The following is a 23,625-nucleotide window of genomic DNA, read 5'->3' on the forward strand; positions in this document are numbered from 1 at the left end:
ATACAAACTGAATAATAAAAGCCTAAGTATATCAAACAAAATGACTATTTTAATGGTTATCATGAGAATTGCTGTTTCTAAAAAATTTTCTCAAATCATAAAACTCATTCATTTTATGTGCATTTTTATTTTGAGAAAAACACTCTTTGGATAACACTAAGCTCTCAGCCACTGGACATGTGTCTTTGTGTGTGAATGTGTGCTTTCATGTAATGGTATGCACATATGTGTTTTTGTGTGTGCATCCATGTGAGTTCAATTTAAACTATAAATTTTGCACTAAATTTGAATTGCCTTCCCATTTTTATATTATATTTACTTTCATTTCTTCATTTTTTTCTTTTCAGAAAAGCCTGAGGAGAAACTAGGTAAATTTTCAAAAATTCTGTTGCTCCCAAACCCATTAAAATGATGGTTTCTCATTGCATTAACATTTTCTGCATTTTAAACCATATCCATCCATTGGCTTGCTCTTCTCCTGGATGTCTACATTTCCCTCCTAATTAAATGTTTATGTACTTATTTGTTAAGTTGTCTGAAGTTAATTTTCTTTTAATCTCCCAACCTTCAAACATTTTCCATTCCTTCTTTTTTTATTCCATACCATTCTTTCCCTAAGGAAATTGTTTTCCAAAGACTTGCAATCATTTTACTGAGAATTTGGTGAGATGAAGGGCATTAAGTTAATGGGCACATTTTGTTTGTCTTTCTGAAACATGTCCAAAGATAGGTACTCTGTCACATATACCAAGTTCAAGAGACCATTTCTGTGTCAATGATACTTCCCAAACATTTAGATATGAGAACGCCTATCATGTGAGTAATGTTATTTATCTGTTGTTCAATCAACATGAATAAATATCAATCACTAGTTAATGTGAATTTGAGGCTCATTTATCCACTTCTCTTTAACATGTTATTTAAGTATTTTCAGGTATACAAATTTTGCATAATTCTCCTGGAAAGGCTTTAATAAACAATCATACTATTCTATTTTTGCATTTTCAATATCAATTTTAATGTTGCCAAATTGAAATTCCTGATCAATAACTATAAAAGCATTTATATCTCAGGAACTACTCCATTATATATACCTCTAAAATATCAGTTTTCATTAAAATTTCCTGAGATGAAATCACTTAATATGATTGATGTCAAATATTTTCGATCTACAAGAATATAGTTTTATATATAGAACTATAGTTGATTTACAATATTGCATTAGTTTCAGATGTATAACAAGTGATTCATATATACAGTCTTTTTAAGATTCTCTTTTATAGGTTATTACAAGATATTGAATATAGTTCCCTGTGCTAAATAGGAAATCCTTGTTGTTTATCTATTTTATATTCAGTAGTGTGTATTTGTTAATGACATATTCTCAATTTATCCCTCTCCTGGCTTTCCACTTTGGTAAATATAAGTTGTTTTTTTATAATTGTGTATATGCTTTGTAAATAAGTCATTTGCATTATTTTTTATGTTCCATATATGTGATATCATGTACTACTATTTGTTTTCCTCTGAATTACACTGAATATGATATCTGTTATCCATCCATGTTGTTACAAATGCCAAAAATTCACTTTTTCTGGCTGCATAATATCCCACTATATATAGTGGGATATATATATATATACACATACACCACATCTTTTTAATCCATTTATCTGTTGATGAAAAATTAAGTTTGCTTCCATGTCTTAGCTATTGTAAATACTGCAATGAACATTGTGATGTGTGTATCTTTAAATTTGAGTTTTTGTCTTTTCTGGATAATGCCTATGAATGGCATTTCTGGAGCATATGGTAACTCTATTTTTACTTTTTAAAGAAACTGCCATATTGTTTGCCATAGTAGTTGCACCAAATTCATCCAATCAACAGTTAAGGAGAGTTTCTTTTTCTTCTGGAATTTTAGATGATGTAATTAGGAGTGTGGAGCATCTTTTCATGTGCCTGTTGGTCATCTGTATGACTTTTTGGAGAAATATCTTTTCAGGTTTTCTGCCTAGTTTTTGGTCAGGTTGCTTGTGTTTGCTTTTGCTTTGCAATAAAGAACTGCATAAGGTGAAGGTGAAGTCGCTCAATTGTGTCCGACTCTTTGCGATCCCATGGACTGTAGCCTATCAGGCTCCTCCGTCCATGGGATTTTTCAGGCAAGAGTGCTGGAGTGGATTGCCATTTCCTTCTCCAGGGGATCTTCCAGACCCAGGAATCAAACCTGGGTCTCCCGCATTGCAGGCAGATGCTTTACTGTCTGAGCCACCAGGGAAGCCTAAGAACTGCACAAGCTCTTTGTATATTTTGGAAATTAATCATTTGTTGATCAAATAATTAGCAAATATTTTCTCCTAGTCCATAGACTGTATTTTTTTAATTTTTTTGAGGTCTCCTTTGCTGTGCAAATATTATAAGTTTGATTAAGTCTTATTTTTTAATTACTGTTTTCTTTATTCTGCCTTTGGAGACTGATCTAAGAAAATATTGCTATAATTTATGTCAGGAAATGTTTTGCCTTTGTTACCTTCTAGGAGTTTTATGGTGTCATGTCTTATATTTAAGTCTTTAATCCCTTTTGAGTTTACTTTTATGTATGATTTAAGGGAATTTTCTAACTTCATTGATTTATAAGCAGCTGTACAGATTTTCCAACAATGCTTACTATAGAGACTGTCTTTCCTCCTTTGTACATTCTTGTATCCTATGTCAAAGATTGTCTAGAGCTGTGTGGGTTTATTTCTGGACTCTATTTTTTTCCTTTAATATAGATTTCTGTTTTTGTGCCAAAACCATACTGTTTTCATTACTTTAGCTTTTTGTATTGTTTGAAGTCTGGGATGGTTATACTGCCAACCTTGTTCTTTTACCTTAAGATTGCTTTGGCAATTCTGTGTCTTTTGTGGTTCCTTATAACTTTTAGGATTATTTGTTCTGGTTCTGTGAAAAACTGTTATGGGTAATTTGATAGGAACTTTGATAATTTAATCTACATTAAATTTGTAGATTGCTTTGGATAGATTGCTTCCCTGCTGACTCAGACAGTAATGAATCTGCCTGCAATACAGGAGATGTGGGTTCAATCCATGGGTCAGGAAGACACCCTGGAGAAGGGAATGGCAATCCACTCCAGTATTCTTGCTTGGAGAATCCCATGGACAGAAGAGCCTGGTGCCTGTAGTCCATGGGGTTGCAGAGAGTTGGACACAACTGAAACAAGTTAGCATGCATGCATTGGGTTCAGTTCAGTTCAGTCACTCAGTCATGTCCAACTTTTTGTGACCCCATAAACTGCAGCATGGCAGTGTCCATCATCAACTCCTGGAATTTGCTCAAACTCATGTCCATTGAATCAGTGATGTCATGCAGCCATCTCATCCTCTGTCTTCAATCTTTCCCAGCATCAGGGTCTTTTCTAATGAGTCAGTTCTTCCCATCAGTTGGCCAAAGTATTGGAGCTTCAGCTTCAGCATCAGTCCTTCCAATGAATATTTAGGACTGATTTCTTTAAGCATTGACTGGTTTGATCTCTTTGTAGATCTCTTTGATCTTTGTAGATCTTTGTAAACTTGTAGATCTCTTTGTAGATCTCTTTGTAGATTTGTAGATCTAAAATCTGTAGATTTGTAGATCTTTGTAGATTTGTAGATCTATTTATAGATCGCTTTGATCTCTTTGATCTCCAAGAGACTCTCAAGAGTCTTCTCCAACACCACAGTTCAAAAGCATCATTCTTTGGCACTCAGCTTTCTTTAAGGTTGAACTCTCACATCCATACATGACTAGTGGAAAATACGGTCATTGTAAAAATATTAATAGTTCTAATACAAAAGCATGGAATATCTTTCCATTTCTTTGAATCATCTTCAATCAGGAATATAGTTTTTAATACTTAGTATATTCTGTGTTATGATATACTACAAGTATATTTTAGATTTCAATGGAATTAACTTAGAAATATATCTAATGAATATATGACTACAGTTACAGTTATAGTCTAGAGTTACAGACTTCAACATAGAAAGTTCTTTTTGCTTATTTTATCCATTAAAAGCCAATTAGCTTATTTTATCATGCAAGCTGAATAATGAAAGCATAATGATACTGAAAGATAAAATCCCCAGGTTAGTAGGTGCCCAATACGCTACTGGAGATCAGTGGAGAAATAACTCCAGAAAGAATGAAGGGACGGATCCAAAGCAAAAACAACACCCAGTTGTGGGTGTCACTGGTGATAGAAGCAAGGTCCAATGATGTAAAGATCAATATTGAATAGAAACCTAGAATTTAAGGTCTATGAATCAAGGCAAGTTGGAAGTGGTTAAGCAAGAGATGGCAAGAGTGAACATTGACATTCTAATAATCAGTGTACTAAGATGGACTGGAATGGGGGAATTTAACTCAGATGACCATTATATTTACTACTTTGGGCAGGAATCCCTTAGAAGAAATGGAGTAGCCATCATAGTCAACAAAAGAGTCCAAAATGCAGTACTTGGATGCAATCTCAAAAATGACAGAATGATCTCTGTTCATTTCCAAGGCAAAGCATTCAATATCAAGGTAATCCAAGTCTATGTCCCGACCAGTAACGCTGAAGAAGCTGAAGTTGCACAGTTCTATGAAGACCTAGAAGACCTTTTAGAACTAATACCCAAAAAAGATGTGCTTTTCATTATAGGGGACTGGAATGCAAAAGTAGGAAGTCAAAAACACCTGGAATAACAGGCAAATTTGGCTTTGGAATACAGAATGAAGCAGGGCAAAGGCTACTAGAATTTTGCCAAGAGCACGCATTGATCATAGCAAACACCCTCTTCCAACAACACAGGAGAAGACTCCACACATGGAAATCACCAGATGGCCAACAGCAAAATCAGATTGATTATATTCTTTGCAACCAAAGATGGAGGAGCTCTATACAGTCAGCAAAAACAAGACTAGGAGCTGACTGTGGCTCAGATCATAAACTCCTTATTGCCAAATTCAGATTGAAATTGAAGAAAGTTGAAAACCACTAGATCATTCAGGTATGACCTAAATCAAATCCCTATGATTATACAGTGGAAATGAGAAATAGATTTAAGGAACTAGATCTTATAGAGGGAGTGCCTGATGAACTATGGATGGAGGTTCATAACACTGTACGGGATACAGGGATCAAGACCATCCCCAAGAAAAAGAAATGCAAAAAAGCAAAATGGCTGTCTGAGGAGGCCTTATAAATAGCTTTGAAAAGAAGAGAAGCAAAAAGCAAAGCAGAAAAGTAATGATATACCTATTTGAATGCAGAGTTCCAAAGAGTAGCAAGGAGAGATAAGAGAGCCTTCCTCAGCAATCGATGCAAAGAAATAGAGGGAAACAACAGAATGGGAAAGACTAGAGATGTCTTCAAGAAAATTAGATATACCAAATTAAATGTACCAAGGGAACATTTCATGCAAAGATGGGAACGATAAAGGACAGAAATGGTATGGACCTGACAGAAGCAGATGATATTAAGAAGAGGCGGGAAGAATACACAGAAGACTGTACAAAAATGATCATCACGACCCAGATATTCATGATGGTGTGTTCACTCACCTAGAGTCAGACATCCTGGAATGAGAAGTCAAGTGGGCTTTAGGAAGCATCACTACGAACAAACTAGTGGAGGTGATGGAATTCCAGTTGAGCTCTTCCAAATCCTGAAAGATGATGCTGTGAAAGTGCTGCACTCAATATGCCCACAAATTTAGAAAACTCAGCAGTGGCCACAGGACTGGAAAAGGTCAGTTTTCATTCCAATCCCAAAGAAAGGCAATGCCAAAGAATACTCAAACTACCGCACAATTGCACTCATCTCACACGCTAGTAAAGTAATGCTCAATATTCTCCAAGCCAAGTTTCAGCAATACGTGAACAGTGACCTTCCAGATGTTCAACCTGGTTTTAGAAGAGGCAGAGGAACCAGAGATCAAATTGCCAACATCTACTGGATCATTGAATAAGCAAAAGAGTTCTGGAAAAACATCTATTTCTGCTTTATTGACTATGCCAAAACCTTTGACTGTGTGAATCAAAATAAACTGGAAAATTCTGAAAGAGATAGGAATACCAGACCACCTGACCTGCCTCTTGAGAAACCTGTGTGCAGGTTAGGAAGCAACAGTTAGAACTGAACATGGAACAACAGACTGGTTCCAAATAGGAAAAGGAGTACGCCAAGGCTGTATATTGTCACCCTGATTATTTAACTTATATGCAGAGTACATCATGTGAAATGCTGGGCTGGAGGAAGCACAAGCTGGAATCAAGATTGCCGGGAGAAATATCAATAACCTCGGATATGCAGATGACACCAACCTTATGGCAGAAAGTGAAGAAGAACTAAAGAGCCTCTTGATGAAAGTGAAAGAGGAGAGCAAAAAAGTTGGCTTAAAGCTCAACATTTAGAAAACTAAGATCATAGCTTCTGGTCCCATCACTTCATGGCAAATAGATGGGCAAACAGTGGCTGACTTTATTTTTTGGGCTCCAAAATCACTGCAGATGGTGATTGCAGTCATGAAACAAAAAGATGCTTACTCTTTAGAAGGAAAGTTATGACCAACCTAGACAGCATATTAAAAAGCAGAGACATTACTTTGTCAACAAAAGTCTGTTTAGTCAAGGCTATGGTTTATCCAGTGGTCATGAATGGATGTGAGAGTTGGACTATAAAGAAAGCTGAGCACAGAAGAATTGATGCATTTGAACTGTGGTGTTGGAGAAGACTCCTGAGAGTCCCTTGGACTCTCAACCAGTGCATCCTAAAAGAGATCAGTCCTGGAGTGTTCATTGGAAGGACTGATGTTGAAGCTGAAACTCCAATTCCTTGGCCAGCTGATGTGAAGAGCTGACTGATTTGAAAAGACCCTGATGCTGGGAAAGATTGAGGGTGGGAGAAGGGTATGACAGAGGATGAGATGATTGGATGGCATCACTGACTCAATAGACATTAGTTTGGGTGAATTCTGGGAGTTGGTGATGGACAGATAGTCGTGGTGTGCTGTGGTTCATGGAGTTGGACATGACTGAACTACTGGAGTGAACTGAACTGAATGACAAAAGTGACTATGTACTATTGAACCATTTGAAAAGATTACTTTCAGGACAAAAATTTCTAATATTCTCTGTCAATATAATAAAATAAGTTATTTTATGCCCCTCTCCATTTCTGGAGAATACCCTTGAGCAAAGATCAGAGTTTGGCACCCTCAGCTGGTTTAGATTATGTGTATGTGTCTGAATAGTCCTGTGCATATCATTGTTGTTTATTTGCTAAGTCATGTCTGACTCTTTGACACCCCATGAACCACAGCAGTCCAGGATCCTCTGTCCTGTGTATATATGTGTTCCATATTGTGTTACTGTTTTGTGTTATGTATATCAGAATGTGGATGAGCTTAATGTTAACTGCAAATTTTAAAATAAAAGTGAATTATCTTTGTTTTTTAAATATTCACACAGATCTTCTCATTTTGTTTTTCAGCGGATATTCGAAAAAAATTTGGTAAATTTTTCTGACACTCTTTGCCCCATAACCCTTTAAGTGACAATAACATTTTCTGCCTTTTTATCTGTATGCCTTTCTATCTATTGACTCATCCTTCCCCTCTTTGCTCTCTAATTTTTCATATGGACTACTACCATTTTAATATCTTCTATTTGTTTTCCCTCATTCCATCCTTTACCATTTCTTGGTTTTCATTGCAGACCTTTTCCTTCACGTAAACATTAATTTTTAAAAAAAATTTATGAGTTTCCAGACTTGTTGATTTGCTTATGACTTTTATAGAAATTAGGGACATTAGGTTGCTCACCACATCACTTCCATCCTGTATATGTTCTAATGCAAATGACCACTGATGTAGAATCTCTGTGACCTTTCAAGTTCAAGGCACAATATCCAGGCAATTGATACTGACCCAAAACTTAAGAAAGAAAGAAAACACCAACTATGCACAATAAATTTCTCGTTCTTCTTCTCCTAAAAGGCTATAAGTTCTGATGTCATTCATTGGTCAAATATGAGGTCTAAGCTAACTCTTCAATAAACATTGATCTTTTAATGAGTTGTTTCATGGTATACAAATGTTTTACCTAATATTGTGTGGCCTCTTTTCTTTCAAAATTACTAATTCTGCAAACTGTAATTTTTCTTAATTTGTTCAGAAGGACTTTACCAGTTAAGGGAATATCACTTGATAATGTATTTCTAATTAATGAAATGTTATGTTAGTGAAATGAATAATTACTTTCTTTTGAAATTTTAAGAGTTTTTCGTACAACACTAATTCAAACACTAACTTTTTATTACTCTTAAATGCTTAAATTTTTGTTTCAGCAAAATTGAACTTAGCAGTATATCTGTTTACACTTTTTAGGAGGTTGAAAGTACTTAATTCTCCATTAACCTTAATGTAGAGAAGGGTCCCTTTACTGTTTGTTTCCTCATCAATTTTAAATATGTCTCTAGTATATCTGCTAATGGTAGTTTTTTCTTTTTTTTTTATTCTGAAAAATGTAAACAGCGAACATGTGTCCAATGATTGACATTGCTTTAACCCCAAGGAACTCCTATACTACCTCCTCTGATGGGACAATTTCCAATCTTATATCTATCTGGGACATGGCATTACCGACTTAAAACTACATTATTTTTCATTAGAGAGATGAACATTAACCTTATGGTTTAGATGCTTATAAATAGCATTTCATTTGAATCTAAAAGAAAACTTAAAAAGAGTTTCAAATTTTTTATCTCTTTACTTCCTGCTATTCTCCTATTATTTTAAAAATATATTTCATTAATTTTACTTGATTGATTTATTGAAGAAACAAAAGACTGTATCACAACTTGTTTTACTTTGTACCTAAGCATAATTTCATGTGTTTCTCACAACTTTATCTCCAAAATTCACTTACTATCTTCCCAACACCATCATACATATAACTTACATGGTTTGTCTTGTTATTTAGTGTTTCTGAATGAAGTCTGCCTTCTACAGCTGTTATTCAGTTTGCTCCATCACTACTTCTTGGATTTCTCTTCTTGATAAAATCTAGACATACCTTTCTTTTGTGTCAGCTGAATGTTAGTAATGATGCCTTTCAAAATTCTGCCATTTTCAAGATTCTGAAGTATTGGAATTTTCTCCAATATGTCCTCAGCTATTTGCTTTACCATCACTTTCACTATCATTTAGTACTTAAATCCCTTCTTTCATATAATTTCATTAAGAAATGCTTCACTAAGACATTATCTAAAATAGAAATTTTCTTTACAAAAGTCTATGTATTTGTCAGTTGACAAAAGTGTGAATTTATCCAGCAAACAAACCCTGCACTTCCTTTGCAACACTAGCCAAAGATTTGGCTTCTTAAGACATCTTGGGTATTACAATAATAAAGACCTCATATTAAGTAACAACCAAAGAACTTATTAGAACTAATAACATTAATAACAAAGCTCTAGTTATGACAAAATAGGTAAGTGAAATTTTTAAAATGTAAACTTCAGAACGATTACTTTAATAGTTTTTCCTTGGTTAAGATGATATTTATTTTTAATTCCCATTCTCCTTCAGGGGAATGCTTCCAATAAAATGAGGTGTCATGTACTATGTGTGTGTGTGTGTTTGTATTTGCATTCAGTACCTTATGTATGAATTTTATAATAAATTTTGTTTCTTGGTATTACATTCATGATATTGACCTTAAACTTTCTGTTTTGTTTTTCTGAAGAACCTACAAGAGATGGTAAGTATTCTAAAAACTTGTTACTCACAAATTCCTTTTACATGACATTTCTTGAGGCCTTCTTCCAAATCTTGTAATCTTTATGCTTTTCCTTGTCTTGCCATTTTCCTAGCTACTGTAGAAAGTTCTATTTAGTCTCTCAACCAAAATCCATTTCAATTCCTTCTTTTTCTATCCCATATTATTTCTTTTTTAAAAAATTTTATATTGGAATGTAGTTGATTTGCAGTTTTGTGTTAGTTTCAGGTGAATAGCAGAATGATTCATTTATACATATATATGAATTTATTCTCTTTCAAATTATTTTCCCATTTAGGTTATTAAAAATAGTGAGTAGTGTTCTCTGTGCTATACAGTAGGCCTTATTGACTATTTTACATATAGTACTGTATATGCATATAATCTTTTTCTTATTAACATTAACTTTTCTTCTATTTTTAATGACATATATGTTCACTAAGAAGGTGATGAGATGAAAGACATTAGATCAAAAGACACTGGGTTCCACTCTGTTTCTTTCTCAGGATACATCCCTAGTTAGCACTTTCAACACAATCCAATTTCATAGGTCAATATTTATGGCAGTGAGACTGTCCCAAACCTGCAGAGATGAAAGAAAATGCCTAAAAGACAGTGAAATTTACCTGTTTTTGTCCCTTCAAAGCCTGTGTAAATGCTGCTATCTTTCCTTATCATAAACTTGAGGCATTTTCTTCTACTGTTCCTGAGTACATCACCCAAGCACTCCTAGATTTAAGAATATTTTCAATATTATTTTTAGAATATTTTCTCCCAAGAATAGTAATCTTTTTACACTTTTTGTTTTGTATTGTGAATGACAGTTCATCGTGGCAACCTGAGTTTTTCTTAATGATTGCAGAAGAAATTTATATCTCAGGAAATGTTAAATTGTTTACAGTATTCTCTTTCACTTCTCAAAATTTGATGTGAAAGATAAAGAAACCATTGCTTGGGAAGCCCCTGAGAATTATTTTTCTACAGGAGGATAAAATTTTAATAATTTTAGTATTTTAATCACTTTAATATATTTCAATGACAGGTTTTAGTGGCACTTTGATTTCAAGGATAATTCAACTCAGGAATATATCAAATTAACATATTTAATTTGAATTATGGAGTCAAATGACTACTATTACAGGTGGACTTGTGGACAGAGGGACCCTGTCCTTCTCATGTCTTTTCGAGTACCTCTCTTTCAAATGAGTTTTTGTCTGTTGTCTGTGTGTTTTGAAAAAGGAAATGACCTAAGGTAAAACCAACTATTGGTATGACTTTCATCACTTAGGGCGAGCTATACTGCCTCTTTGCATGGTGGCATTCTCACTATTCTTTTGGGCATATGTGGAAGTACTACACATTTCCCCTTAACTGCTGAAATGGCAGTTGACTCTTATGGTTCCAATCAGAAATGAGTGTCAACTAGTACCCCATAGAAACTATGGCAGTGTTTGAAAATTTTGTTTTCCTCTATTCCTGACATGTTTTCTTTAGGGGTGAACTATTTGTTCCTTTGATTTTGTCAAGAACTATTAGGGAAAAAAGCAATATTTAATATATATATATATATATATATATATATATACACACACACACACATATATATATATCTATAATATATTTCCCCGTGTACCAGTCATAGCTTCATCTGTTACTGCATGTTTGGCTTCAATGCTCAATCATCATCTTCCTCAAAGATAATATACACACATTCTTGTACAATTTTATTTCATCTTTTAGTTTCCTCAGTGGCTGTGTGTTCTCAATTTACTTTCTATTCAATTTCCCACATCATTTCTGTGATTTGTCCTGTTGTTGCAATCTCTCTCTGGCATAGCACTAATGAAGCTAACATCATCTGTTTAATAAAAGACCAGGAGCTTATTAGAGCTAATAACCTGAATAATAGCAAAGTAGTACATTCAATATAGGTAAAGAATATTTTCAAGATGCAAACTTCAGAAATATTATTTTAATAATTTCCCACAATTAATACTTTTACTTTTTACCTCTACTCCCCTTTGGGAGAATAGTTTTAAATAAATGACCTCTAGCCACTGTGTGTGTGTGTGTGTGTGTGTGTGTGTGTACCTACATACAGAAAGACACAATTTAAATACTAATTTTATAATAAACTTCATTTCTTATTGTGCTGTTTCCATGATATTGCCCTTAAAACTTTTCATTTTATTTTCTAAAGGACCTCAGGTAAAAAATGGTAAGTATTCTAAAGCTTATTTCTCACAAACCTCTTTTATATGAGTGATTTCTTGAGGCCTTGACATTCCCACCCTCTTAATCAGCATGCTTCTTTGTTTTGCCTTCCTGGATGTCTACCTTTTCTTCTCCAAATGTTAGTCATAGACTTGCCCATAAAGAGTTCTCTTCATTAATTCACACTTCAAAAATACATTTCAAAACCTATTTTTTCCATTCCAATCTTTCCTTTCTTATTAACATTAGCTCTTTTATATTTTTAGCAGCTTACTGGCTTACTTAAAAGTTGATGAGATGAAGGATATTAGGTTGAAAGGTACTGGGTTCCTTCTGTTTCTCTCCCAGGACACATCCCCAGTATGACAGTACCTCTGTCATATTCCAATATCTAGGGCCCACACTTAGGTAAATGTATGCATGTGCTCAGGCTTTCCCAGGTGGTGCTAGTGGTAAAGAACCTGACTGCCAATGTAGGAAACAAGAGACAAGGGTTCGATCCCTGGATGGGAAAGATGGTGGTGAGGAAGGCATGGCAACTCACTCCAGTATTCTTGCCTGGAGAAATCCCATGGTGAGAAGAGCCTGGCTGGCTACAGTCCATAGTATTTCAGAGTCGGACACAACTGAAGTGACTTAGTACACACACAGGTGCGTGCACTCAGTCGTGTCTGACTCTTTGTGGTTCCATGGACTGTAGCCCACCAGGGTCCTCTGTCCATGGAGTTTTCCAGGCAAGAATACTGGAGTGAATTGCCATTTCCTCCTCTAGGAGATCTTGCCAACTTAGGGATCAAATCTGTGTTTCTTGCACCTTCTGCATTGTCAGGTGGATTCTTTACCACTAGCTCCACCTGGGTAGTCCCTTAGGGCAATGAGACTTCCCCAAGTTTGCAGAGATCAGAGATGATCACTACAGGCCTAGTGAAATTTGCCAATTCATTGGCCTTTTAAAGCCTGTGTAAATTCTTTATTTCCTTGCTGCATAAGTTTGTCATTCTTTCTTCCACTGTGCATGACTACATTTCCAGGTATAATAATATTGCCAGTGTTACCCTTGCAAATTTGTTTTTGCACAATAGTAATCTCCTTTTATTAATTTTTTGGTTTTGCATTCTGAATGACAAAATAATAATCTTGGTAAGCCAAATCTTGTTCAGTGTTTTTAGAAGAAATGTATATTCCAGGAAATCTTCAATGGTTTATAATCCTCTCTCAGTACTCCATGTGAGAGATGAAAAAGCCATTGCCCTGGCAGGTTGCCAATTTTTTTCCTACAGCATGATATAATCTTTAAATTTTTAACATTTTTTTAATGACAGTTTTCAGTGGTATTTTTTATTTCAAAGACAATTTAATTCAGTTGTGTATCAAAATTATGTATGCAGCAGCCTTGATATGACATGCTACAGGAAGATTGTGGACAGATGGTGTTTTCATTCTGTTCTTCCTCATTCTTTTCAAGTACTTCTTCTATAGTTTAGTTTGCATCTGTTTCATAGAATTTTGAAAAATGAGGTTGACCCTATGCAAGATCAGTGAATGTAATGATTTGTAGCTCAGAGGGAGGATTGTCCCACTGCTTTGCAAGGTGTCATTTTCATTCTTACTCCTTTGGGAACCTTTCCTACATATTCCTTCATATATGAAAGTACAGCAATATTATACTCTATTTGGTGAGTTGTTCTTTGATACTCAATGTCCAATGCTCAGAAGTGTGTGTTAGTTAAGAAGCCAAAGAAAACCAAGGCTGTGTCTGAAATTTTTGTCCTCCGCACTTCCTATCATGTTATCTTCATTTGATTGATCTCTTTATTAGTTCCTTTGATTTTGTCAGTAAATGATGGGTGAAAAAAGGCAAATCTCTTAATGTATTTCCCTGTGGACCTAGTCATGGTTTCATTGTACCTTTGCCTTCAATGCTCAATCTCCTTCTTCAGAGTCAACTCGCATACATTCTTATATGACTTGATCTCAACTTTTTGTCTTTACAATGGATGCTTGCTGTGTTGATTATTTATTCCGTTTGCCCCATTGGTACTTCTGTGATTTGTCCTGATGTTACAAAATCTGCAAACATTTTGTTTCTCCTCAATGAATGCTAGTAATCAGATACCTCAGAATTACTGTGATTTTCAGGGTGGCTGTTGTATAATGCTTTTCTAAGACACTTCATGTCCTGTAATGTAGAACTTACTTCACTTTAAGATATGGCTCAGACGGTAAAGCGTCTGCCTACAATGCGGGAGATCGGGGTTCGATCTCTGGGTGGGAAAGATCCTCTGCAGAAGGAAATGGCACCCCACTCCAGTACTCTTGCCTGGAAAATCCCATGGGAGGAGCCTGGTAGGCTACAGTCCATAGGGTCACAAACAATCGCACACGACTGAATGATTTCACTTCACTTCTCTTCACTGGGATTAATCTTTTTTTTTTCTTACAGTGACTGAATTTAAACCAGATGTGCATCATTCAGGAGAGGATCATATTAGAAACCACATAATACAAATGAGTATGTTCATTGGTGACATAAATGTGAATAGGGACACCCGGTAAATTCCGGAAGAATTTTTTTCTAATCCTATAAATTCAGTATTTATATCTAGTTTATTGAGCAAAGCTACTTTGATCCTTCAACATTTGTGCTAAATCCAAATAACTTATCATATCTTATAAAGTGAATAATGAAAGCCTAACTATTGTCAAAAGTGATTACAAATGTTCTTTTTTTTTTTTTTAAGAACAAGTAATCCCCCCAAAATAACACTACTAAAATTATCTCTCAATATTGTAAAATGACTCTGGTTATGTCATCCTATTTCTGGAGTATATCATTGAGCAAAAGAGAGGGTTTGGTTACTTATTGTGAATGTGTGACATTCTCTCTCTGTGTGTATGTGAATACATGCCCCTTTGTGAATATATGCATATATTTTTGTGAATATGTGTGTATATGCATATTCCATATGTATTTTCCTCTTTTGTGGGTGTATCTGAATACTAAAAATGCAACTGTAATTTCAAAATATTAAATAAAATTAAATTTTCTTTGTTTCTTTTCACATTTACACGGATCTCTTTATTTTCTTTTTAGATGATCATGGAAAAATATTTGGTAAGTATTTCTGACATCCTTCTGCCCCACACCCTTTAAATGATTGCTAACATTCCTCACTTTTCTTTCCAAATGCCATCCATTAGTTCATCTTTCCCCTCATCCATCTCCAACATCTTGGATATGGATTACCCTTATTTTAATTTCTTCCCTCTCTTTTTCCTAATTCCATCCCTTCCCATTATTTGCTTTTCATTATATTTCTTTTCTTCTCTCTAATCATTAGGTTTTTTTTTTTTTTTCTTTTTCTTTTCTTACTTTCTGTCTCTAGAGAATTGACCTGCTGTGGTTATGATATTTGTAGGTATCAGCAGTATCAGGCTGATCACTACATCCTTTCAATTCTAAATATATTTTCTTGCAAGTGACCATAAGTATAGAATCTCTGTGACCTTTCAAATTCAAGGGACAATAACTATGTAACTGACTCTAGCCAAAACTCAAGTGGGTAGAAAACTCCAAATTTGATGAATAATTTTTTTCTACCTTCTGCCCTTGCAAAGACTAGAGTTTCAGATGTCATTTCTTGGCCAATGTGAGCTCTAAGTCAAACTTCACATTCACATTGACCATATGACCCAATTGTTCTAGATATAAATGTGTTTTACCAAATACTATATGGTCTTTTTCTAAATTTCAAAATTATTAGGTCTGCAAGCTAAAAATGTTCTCAATATGTTTAGGAGAACTTCACCTGTTAACAGAAGGTCATCTGCTAATATATCACTCAAAGCCAAAACTTTTTCCTCATATATCCATTTGATGTTTTCATTTGCATTTTGTTTCAGAGGAAACAGAATTTAGCATTATATCTCATTACAGTTTGCTGGAAGCTAAAAGTGGCTACTGCTACAGTAACCCAATTACAGTAGGGTCTTTTTATTTTATCTTCCTTCATCATTTAAAAAATATATATCTTATATATCTGTTCGTGTAGGTTTTTATTCTGAAAAAGTGGTAGACCCAAAGTAAAACCAATGATTATTAATTCTTTTTTTTCCAGAGGTAGTCCTATACTAAATCTTTGCATGGTGTTGTTTTCAATTTCATTGCCTTTCACATGTGGGCATATGGAAGTACAACAATATTCTCCTCAACTGGTGAGATGACCTTTGACTCTGATGACTCCAATTCTCAGAAATGTGTAGTAAAAACCCCACAGAAAACTATGGCAATGATCAAAAATTTTGTCTTCCCCCTTCTAGTGTCATTTTGAGTGAATTATTCATTTGAGTGAATTGCCTTTTACTTCATCAGGAAATGTTAAATGAGAAAGGCAAATTCCAGGCCTCCACAAACCCAGTGAGTTGCTTAACACAGAGAAATTCCTCTTTTACCTATGCTGTGATACTGTGTCCAACCTCACACCTTAAAGCTACATTAGTTCTCATAAGTGAGTTGAACTTGGAACCTTACAGTTCGAATTCTCATAAATGTAGGTCTATTTGAACCAAAGAGAAAACTCAGGAAGTGCTTCAGATTTTGGGCCTCCTCCTTCCCTGACATTGTCCTCTTATCTTGAACATGTTGAAATTTCTTCCTTTTGTTGACTGATTACTGTGAAGAAGAAAAAGGCATTCTAATACAGTATTTCACTGTGAACCTAAGCATGGTTTCATTTGTTTCTCATAACTTTGTCTTCAACATTCAATTACCATCTTCCCCAACACCATCTTTACATATAACTTGCATGATTTGCCTTGTTACTGAGTCTTTCCAAATGAAATTTGCCTTTGGTAACAGTTATTCAATTTCCACCACAAGTCCTTCTGATTTCTCTTTTTGATAGTCTAGGCAGACTTGCTTTGTGTCAACTAAATGTTAGTAATAATACATTTCAAAATTCTGCCATTTCCAAGCTAAAGCCTTTGACTGTGTGCTGCTGCTGCTGCTAAGTCTCTTCATTCGTGTCTGACTCCATGTGACCCCATAGACGGCAGCCCACCAGGCTTCCCCGTCCCTGGCGTTCTCCAGGCAAGAACAATGGGAGTGGGTTGCCATTTCCTTCTCCAATGCATGAAAGTGAAAAGTGAAAGTGAAGACGCTCAGTTGTGTCCGACTGGTCACGACCGCATGGACTGCAGCCTACCAGGCTCCTCCGTCCATGGGATTTAAAATTTTTAAATTTTAAGAATTTAAAATTCTTAAAGAGATGGAAATACTAGTCAGCCTTACCTGCCTCCTGCAAAACCTGTATGCAGGTCAAGAAGCATCAGTTAAAATCAGACATGGAACAACAGACTTGTTCAGGCTGGGAAAGGAGTACAACAAGGCTGTATATTGTCATCCTATGTATTTACCTTATATGCAAAGTAAGTACATCATGCAAAATGCTGAGCTGGATAAATCACAAGCTGAATCAAGATTGCAGGGAGAAATATCAACAATCTCAGATACGCAGATGATACCATTCTAAAAGTGAAGAAGAACTAAAGAGCCTCTTGATAAGGATGAAAGAGGAGAGTGAAAATGCTGGCTTAAAAATCAACATTCAAAAAACCAAAATTGTGGCAGCTGGTCCCATCACTGCATGGCAAATAGGTGGGGAAACAATGGAAACAGTGGCAGATTTTGTTTTCTTTGGCTCCAAAATCACTGCAGCTATGAAATAAAAAAAAAAAAAAAACTCTTCTTTCTTAAAAGAAAAGCTATGACCAACCTAGACAGCATAAAAAGGACTTTGCTGACAAAGATTCATATAGTCAAAGCTGTGTTTTTCCAGTAGTTATTTATAGATGTGAGAGTTGGACCATAAAAAAGGCTGAGCACCAAAGAATTGATGCTTTTGAACTGTGGTGCTGGAGAAGACTTTTGAGAATCCCTTGGACAGCAAGGAGATCAAACCAGTCAATCCTATAGGAAATTGCCCTGAATAGTCTCTGGAAAGACTGATGCTGAAGCTGAAGCTCCAATACTTTGACAGCTTGATGTGAAGAGCTGACTCATTGGAAAATACTGTATTACTGAGAAAGATTGAGGGCAGGAGGAGAAGTGGGCAACAGAAGATAAGATGGTTGGATGGAATCACCAATTCAATGGACGTGAGTTTGAGCAAACTCAGGGAGACAGTGAAGGACAGGGAAAATTGGCATGCTGCACTACTTGGGGTCCTGAAGAGTCGGACGGGACTTAGCAATTGAATGACAGCAACAGAAGCTTCTGATGTGTGAATTTTCTCCAAGTAAGCTTAGTTGTTTTGATTTACAAATATTCTCCCTGTCATTTAGTACTATGATACCTTCTTTTCACCTGATTTCATTAAGACCTGTTTCATTCAGGCACTGGTAAATTAAAAATTTGCATTACCAGATTTTATGTATTCATCAGTTGACAAAAATGTGAATAGAATCAGATTTTCAGGAAACAAACATTGCATTTTCTCTACAACACTGGTTCAAAGTGTTAATCAATGTATTGGCTTCTTAATACATTTTAGGTATTACAATAATAAAGCTAATTCCATCTATTAAGTAACAGCCAAAGAACTTACTAGAACTAATTAACTGAATAGTTATAGCACTACTACTGTCAAAATAGGAAAAGAACATTTTTCAAAGGTGAACTTCAGAAGTATCATTTCAATATGTTTCCCCCGTTAAGAGATTACTTTTACTTTTTACCACTATAATTCTTTTGAGAACATAGTCCCTTGAATAAATGACCTCTCATCCACATTGTGTATGTATGTGTATGTATCTGCATTCAAATCATAATAAATTTAAATTTAAATATGAATCTTGTAATACATTTTGTTTCTTGGTGTTCCATTTAAATAATATTGACCTTAAAATGTCTACTTTATTTTTCTACAGAAATTCATGAAAACAGTGGTAAGTATTCTAAAATGTGTTTCTCAAAGACCTCTTTAACATGATTGATTTCTGGAGATTTTAACATCCCCCCATCTCTTAATCCATATGCTTCTTGTATTTCACTTGCCCTGGAAGCTTATCTTTTCATCTCCAAATTTAATTACATACTTTCTTATAGAAAGTCTCTCCATTTAGTTGCCCCATATGAAATCCATTTTTATTCCTCTTTTGTCCATTCTATATCATTCTTTCCTATAAACATTAGCTTTTCTCTTTTTCCAAAGACATATCATAGGCTCACTATAAAGTGGATGTGATGAAGGACATTATGTTAAAAGGCACTGGATTGGATTACATTCTGTTTACCTCCCAGGACACATTCCTAGTTAAGATCTCTGTCATATTCCAATGTCTAGGGTGTTCCTTTATGGCAATGAGATTTCTCCAAACCGACAAAGATAGAGAAGATTTCTAATGTGCTCAGTGAAGTTTGCCTTTCACTGTCCCTTCAAACCTTGTATAAATTATGCTTTCTTGTCTTGGTCCATAAACTTTACACTCATGCTTTCATTGTGCCTGAGTATATTGCCCTAGCATTCCCAGGTATGTCAATATTTCCAAAATTATTCTTTGAATATTTTCCTGCAAATGTGGTAATTTTTTATCCACTGACATTGAATATTTTGTTTTTCTTACAGCCTCTGGATTTAAATCACAAGTGCTTGATGTCGGAATGGATCAAAACAGAAACTCTCAAAATCAAGGTAATGTATTCATTTGTTGACATTAATGTGATTAGAGGTATGCAGTTCATAACCATAAGTAATCTCTAGATTTTTTTCTAACCCTGTAATTCAGTACTGTACCTAGTCTATTGAACAAAGCTACCTCGACCCCTCAACAAATGTAAGCATTCAAATAACTTATCATACAAATTGAACAATGAATGCTTAACTAATGCCAGAAGTGATTAAGAGCTTTAAAAAAAAAATCCCAGGACTAAAATTCTCTATCGATATAATATACTGACTCAGCTTTTGTCCTTCTCCATTTCTGGAAAATATTCTTGAGCTAAAGGAGGGTTTCTCACTATGGATGTGTGAGTGTGTGGGTGATATTTCTGTATGAGCTCTTGTGTGTATATGCACATTGTATATGAATGTTTTGTGTGTTTGTGAACACTAATAAATTGAAATGCAAATGAAAAATTTTCAAGAAAATAGAATTATTTTGTCCTTGTTTCTTTTGATATTTACATGGCTCTCTTCATTTTATTTTTCAGATATTTGGTGCGGGGCAGGGGGGAATGGTATTTCTGACACTTTTCCCATAACCATTTAAATGATTACTATCATTCCCTCCTTTTCTATCTGTATGGCATCCATTCATTTATCCTTCCCCTCTTCCTTCTCCAATTTTTTTGGTTATGTACTATTTTCATATTAACTTCTTCCATCTGTTTTCCCCTAGTTCCAACTCTTCCCTTCCATGCTTTTCATAATACCTTCTCTTGTCTGTAAACTGAAAATGTTTTAATTTCCTTTTTATACCTCCTGAGATTTGTCTTGATTTGATTATAATTTTTGTAGTAATGAGGGATATCAGGCTGATCACCACATGACTCCCATGTTGTATAAGTTTTCATACAAATGACCACTGGTGTTGAATTACTGTGACATTTCAAGTTCACTACTCAATTGATACTGATGCAAAACTTAACAGAAAACTCCAAATTTGCTGAGTAAATTCCTCTACCTTCTGCTCTCCCAAAGACTATTAATTCAGATGATGTTCCTTTATCACATGTGAGCTCTAAACCTACTCTCCCATTTCCCTTGATATTATTACCCATTTGTTCCAAGTTATACAAATGCTTTATGTAGTATTGTGCAGCTTCTTTTAATTCAAAATTACAGTTGGTGCTATTGTAGCCACATGTTCCGGGAAACAAGCTTACTCAGAAGGACAATGCAGATAGTGGGGTGCAGTTTATTACACTGGCAGGCCCAAGGCAGAGTCTCCTCTTAGCCAAGGACCCTGACCAGTTTTTGTGAAAACCTTATATACCCTAAGTATACATGCTCAAACCCACCTCCCCAATTTCCTTGAAACTAGTCTGGACAAGGGAAAAGAAAGATACGATCAAAGTTAACCCATGATTCACGTGTCATAAGCCTAGATAGTTAAACAGTAGACATTTATCAATAGGCCTGTGGTCGTACCCCGATAAGCATAATGGGATTTATGACTTTGTTCTACTACAGAGATAATTAGCATGTTTTTTAGGTGAAGGAGAGTCTAGGTACAAGTCCTGAGGCTCCTTCATCCAGGGTGTCTGGTTTTCCAGTTTGTATGTCATTCCCATAGATACAGGGCACATAGCTCAAAGTCCACAGTCCGGCCCAAGATGGAGTCCTGTTTTCAAGATGGAACCTGTTCTGTCTTTTACCTCCTTCAGTGCAAAATACAAACTTAAGAGATTTATTCAGAAAACACTAATTCAAACACCAAATTTTTACCTTCTTTATTCTCTTGATGTCTTTCATTTACATTTTTGCTTCAAGAGAAATGGAATATGACAGTATAATAATAGGCTAAAAGTGATTATTTATCCATTAACCCTTGTGTACAGAAGGTCCCTTTATGTTTCTTCATCACTTTTTAAATACATACTCATATATTGAGTCATACTTATTTTCTGTTTAAAAAAAGGTAGAAAGGCCAGCACAAATCCAAGGATCTGATACTGTTTAACTCAGAACTCCTAACTTCTCTGATGAGGCCATTGCCAGACTTGGATCTTTTTGCACTATCATGTGTATGGAAAGAAAACTTTATTACTTCTCATTAGTAAGATGGAGTTTTGTTATAAATTATAATAAATGAGAGTTCATATGAGCCCAAGAAAAAACTAAGGAAGTGCTTCCAGTGTTTGACCTTTCTCCTTCCTCTTACTTCACTCAGTTCAGTTCAGCCACTCAGTCATGTCCAATTCTTTGGGACCCTGTGGGCTGCAGCATGCCAGGCTTCCCTGTCCATCACGAACTCCAGGAGTTTACTTAAACTCATGTCTGCTGAGTCGGTGATGCCATCCAACCATCTAATCCTCTGTCATCCCCTTCTTCTCCTGCCTTCAATCTTTCCCAGCATCAGGGTCTTTTCAGATGAGTCAGCTCTTCACATCAGGTGGCCAAAGTATTGGAGTTTCAGCTTCAACATCAGTCCTTCCAATGAACATTCAGGACTGATTTCCTCTTATTTGAATGAACTCAATTTCTTTTTTAAAAAATTTATTTATCAGTTGCTGTGAAGAGGAAAAAGGCATGGCTCATAATGTATTTTACTGAGAATCTAGGATGGTTTCATCCATTTCATGCTTTCTTCAACAATCAATTTCCATCTATCCCAACACCATCATACAAATAGCTTACATTATTTCACTTTTTATTTAGAGTTCCCAAATTTAGTTTGCCTTCTGCATTTGGTAGGCTTCCCCAGTGGCTCAGTGGTAAAGAATCCACCTGCAATGCAAGAGACATGGGTTTGATCTCTGGGTCTGAAAGATCCCCTGGAGAAGGGCATGGCAACCCACTCCAGTATTCTTGCCTGGAGAATCTCTCTCCCCATGGACAGAGGAGCCTGGTGGGCTACAGTCCATAGGCTCTCAAAGTTAGACATGAATGAAGCGACTGAGCACACAGCCAGATTGCATTTTGTATCCCATTTTCCCATTAACCTGTAATTTCTGTTCTTGATATAAGCTAGGCAAGCATTCCTTTTGTGTCAACCAAATATTAGTGTTGGTATGTTTCAAAAATTGACCAGTTTCAAGCTTCTGAAGTATGAGTTTTCTCCAATATATTCTGTCTTTTGATGTACACTTTAACTATCATTTAGTACTTAAATGCCTTCTTTCATGTTCCAACATGAAAGACCTGCTTCACTTAGGAATAAGCTAAAATTGAAATTTTAATAACAGGAGTTTATGTATTCATTTGTTGAAAAACATATGAATAAATCATCCAGGATACAAATTCTGCATTTCTTTTACAACACTGGTTCAAGATGTTAAACAATGTTCATGGCTTCTTAATGCATTTTAGGTGTTAAACAATAATCAGTTTAACCCCACCTATAATTAACAGCCAAAGGATTAGTAGATCTAGTAAACTGAATTTTAACACTAGTATTGTCAACAAAGAATATTTCAAAATGGTAAGCTTTAGAACTATGTTTTTAATAATTTTCCTCAATTAAGACAGTACTTCTATTTTTATCCCTAGTCTTTAAAAAAAAATACTATAATTTTTTGAAAATGAGCTCTCATCTATAGACCACTGTTTGTGTCTCTATGTGTGTTTGTGTGTATATGTATGTGCACTGCTAGTTATAATTCTAAATATGTATTTTTCATGAATTTTATTTCTTGATCTTACATTTGCATAATATTGACCTTGAACTTTCCATTTTATTTTTCTGAAGAACTCCAGAAAAGCAATGATAAGTATTCCCAAAACATTACTATAGTCCACTTTTACATAAATAATTTCTTGAGGCCTAACCACTCCCAATCACTTAATCCATATGTTTCTTTGTCTTGCCCTTCTCTTAAATGTCTCTCTTCAGATCAGATCAATCGCTCATTCGTGTCCGACTCTTTGTGACCCCATGATCGCAGCA

At 35.2% G+C, this 23,625-nt stretch overlaps 1 protein-coding gene across 8 annotated transcripts in view; it reads left to right on the plus strand.

Moving 5' to 3' along the window:
* LOC107131258 (butyrophilin subfamily 2 member A1-like) overlaps positions 1–23,625 on the plus strand; it is a 109,548-nt gene that overhangs the window by 16,549 nt on the left and 69,374 nt on the right. For 7 of the 8 annotated variants that reach the window (XM_059880602.1, XM_059880604.1, XM_059880608.1 and 4 more), the window contains 8 exons: positions 348–368; positions 7,517–7,537; positions 9,772–9,786; positions 12,005–12,022; positions 14,462–14,530; positions 15,113–15,133; positions 18,946–18,963; positions 19,644–19,709. In XM_059880602.1, the coding sequence (XP_059736585.1) occupies positions 348–368; positions 7,517–7,537; positions 9,772–9,786; positions 12,005–12,022; positions 14,462–14,530; positions 15,113–15,133; positions 18,946–18,963; positions 19,644–19,709 (249 nt within the window). The remainder of the gene's footprint in view (positions 1–347; positions 369–7,516; positions 7,538–9,771; positions 9,787–12,004; positions 12,023–14,461; positions 14,531–15,112; positions 15,134–18,945; positions 18,964–19,643; positions 19,710–23,625) is intronic. The other variant, XM_059880607.1, reaches the window with a different exon arrangement.

This window comes from Bos taurus, chromosome 23, assembly GCF_002263795.3.
Source record: "Bos taurus isolate L1 Dominette 01449 registration number 42190680 breed Hereford chromosome 23, ARS-UCD2.0, whole genome shotgun sequence".
Taxonomy (NCBI): Eukaryota; Metazoa; Chordata; class Mammalia; order Artiodactyla; family Bovidae; genus Bos; species Bos taurus.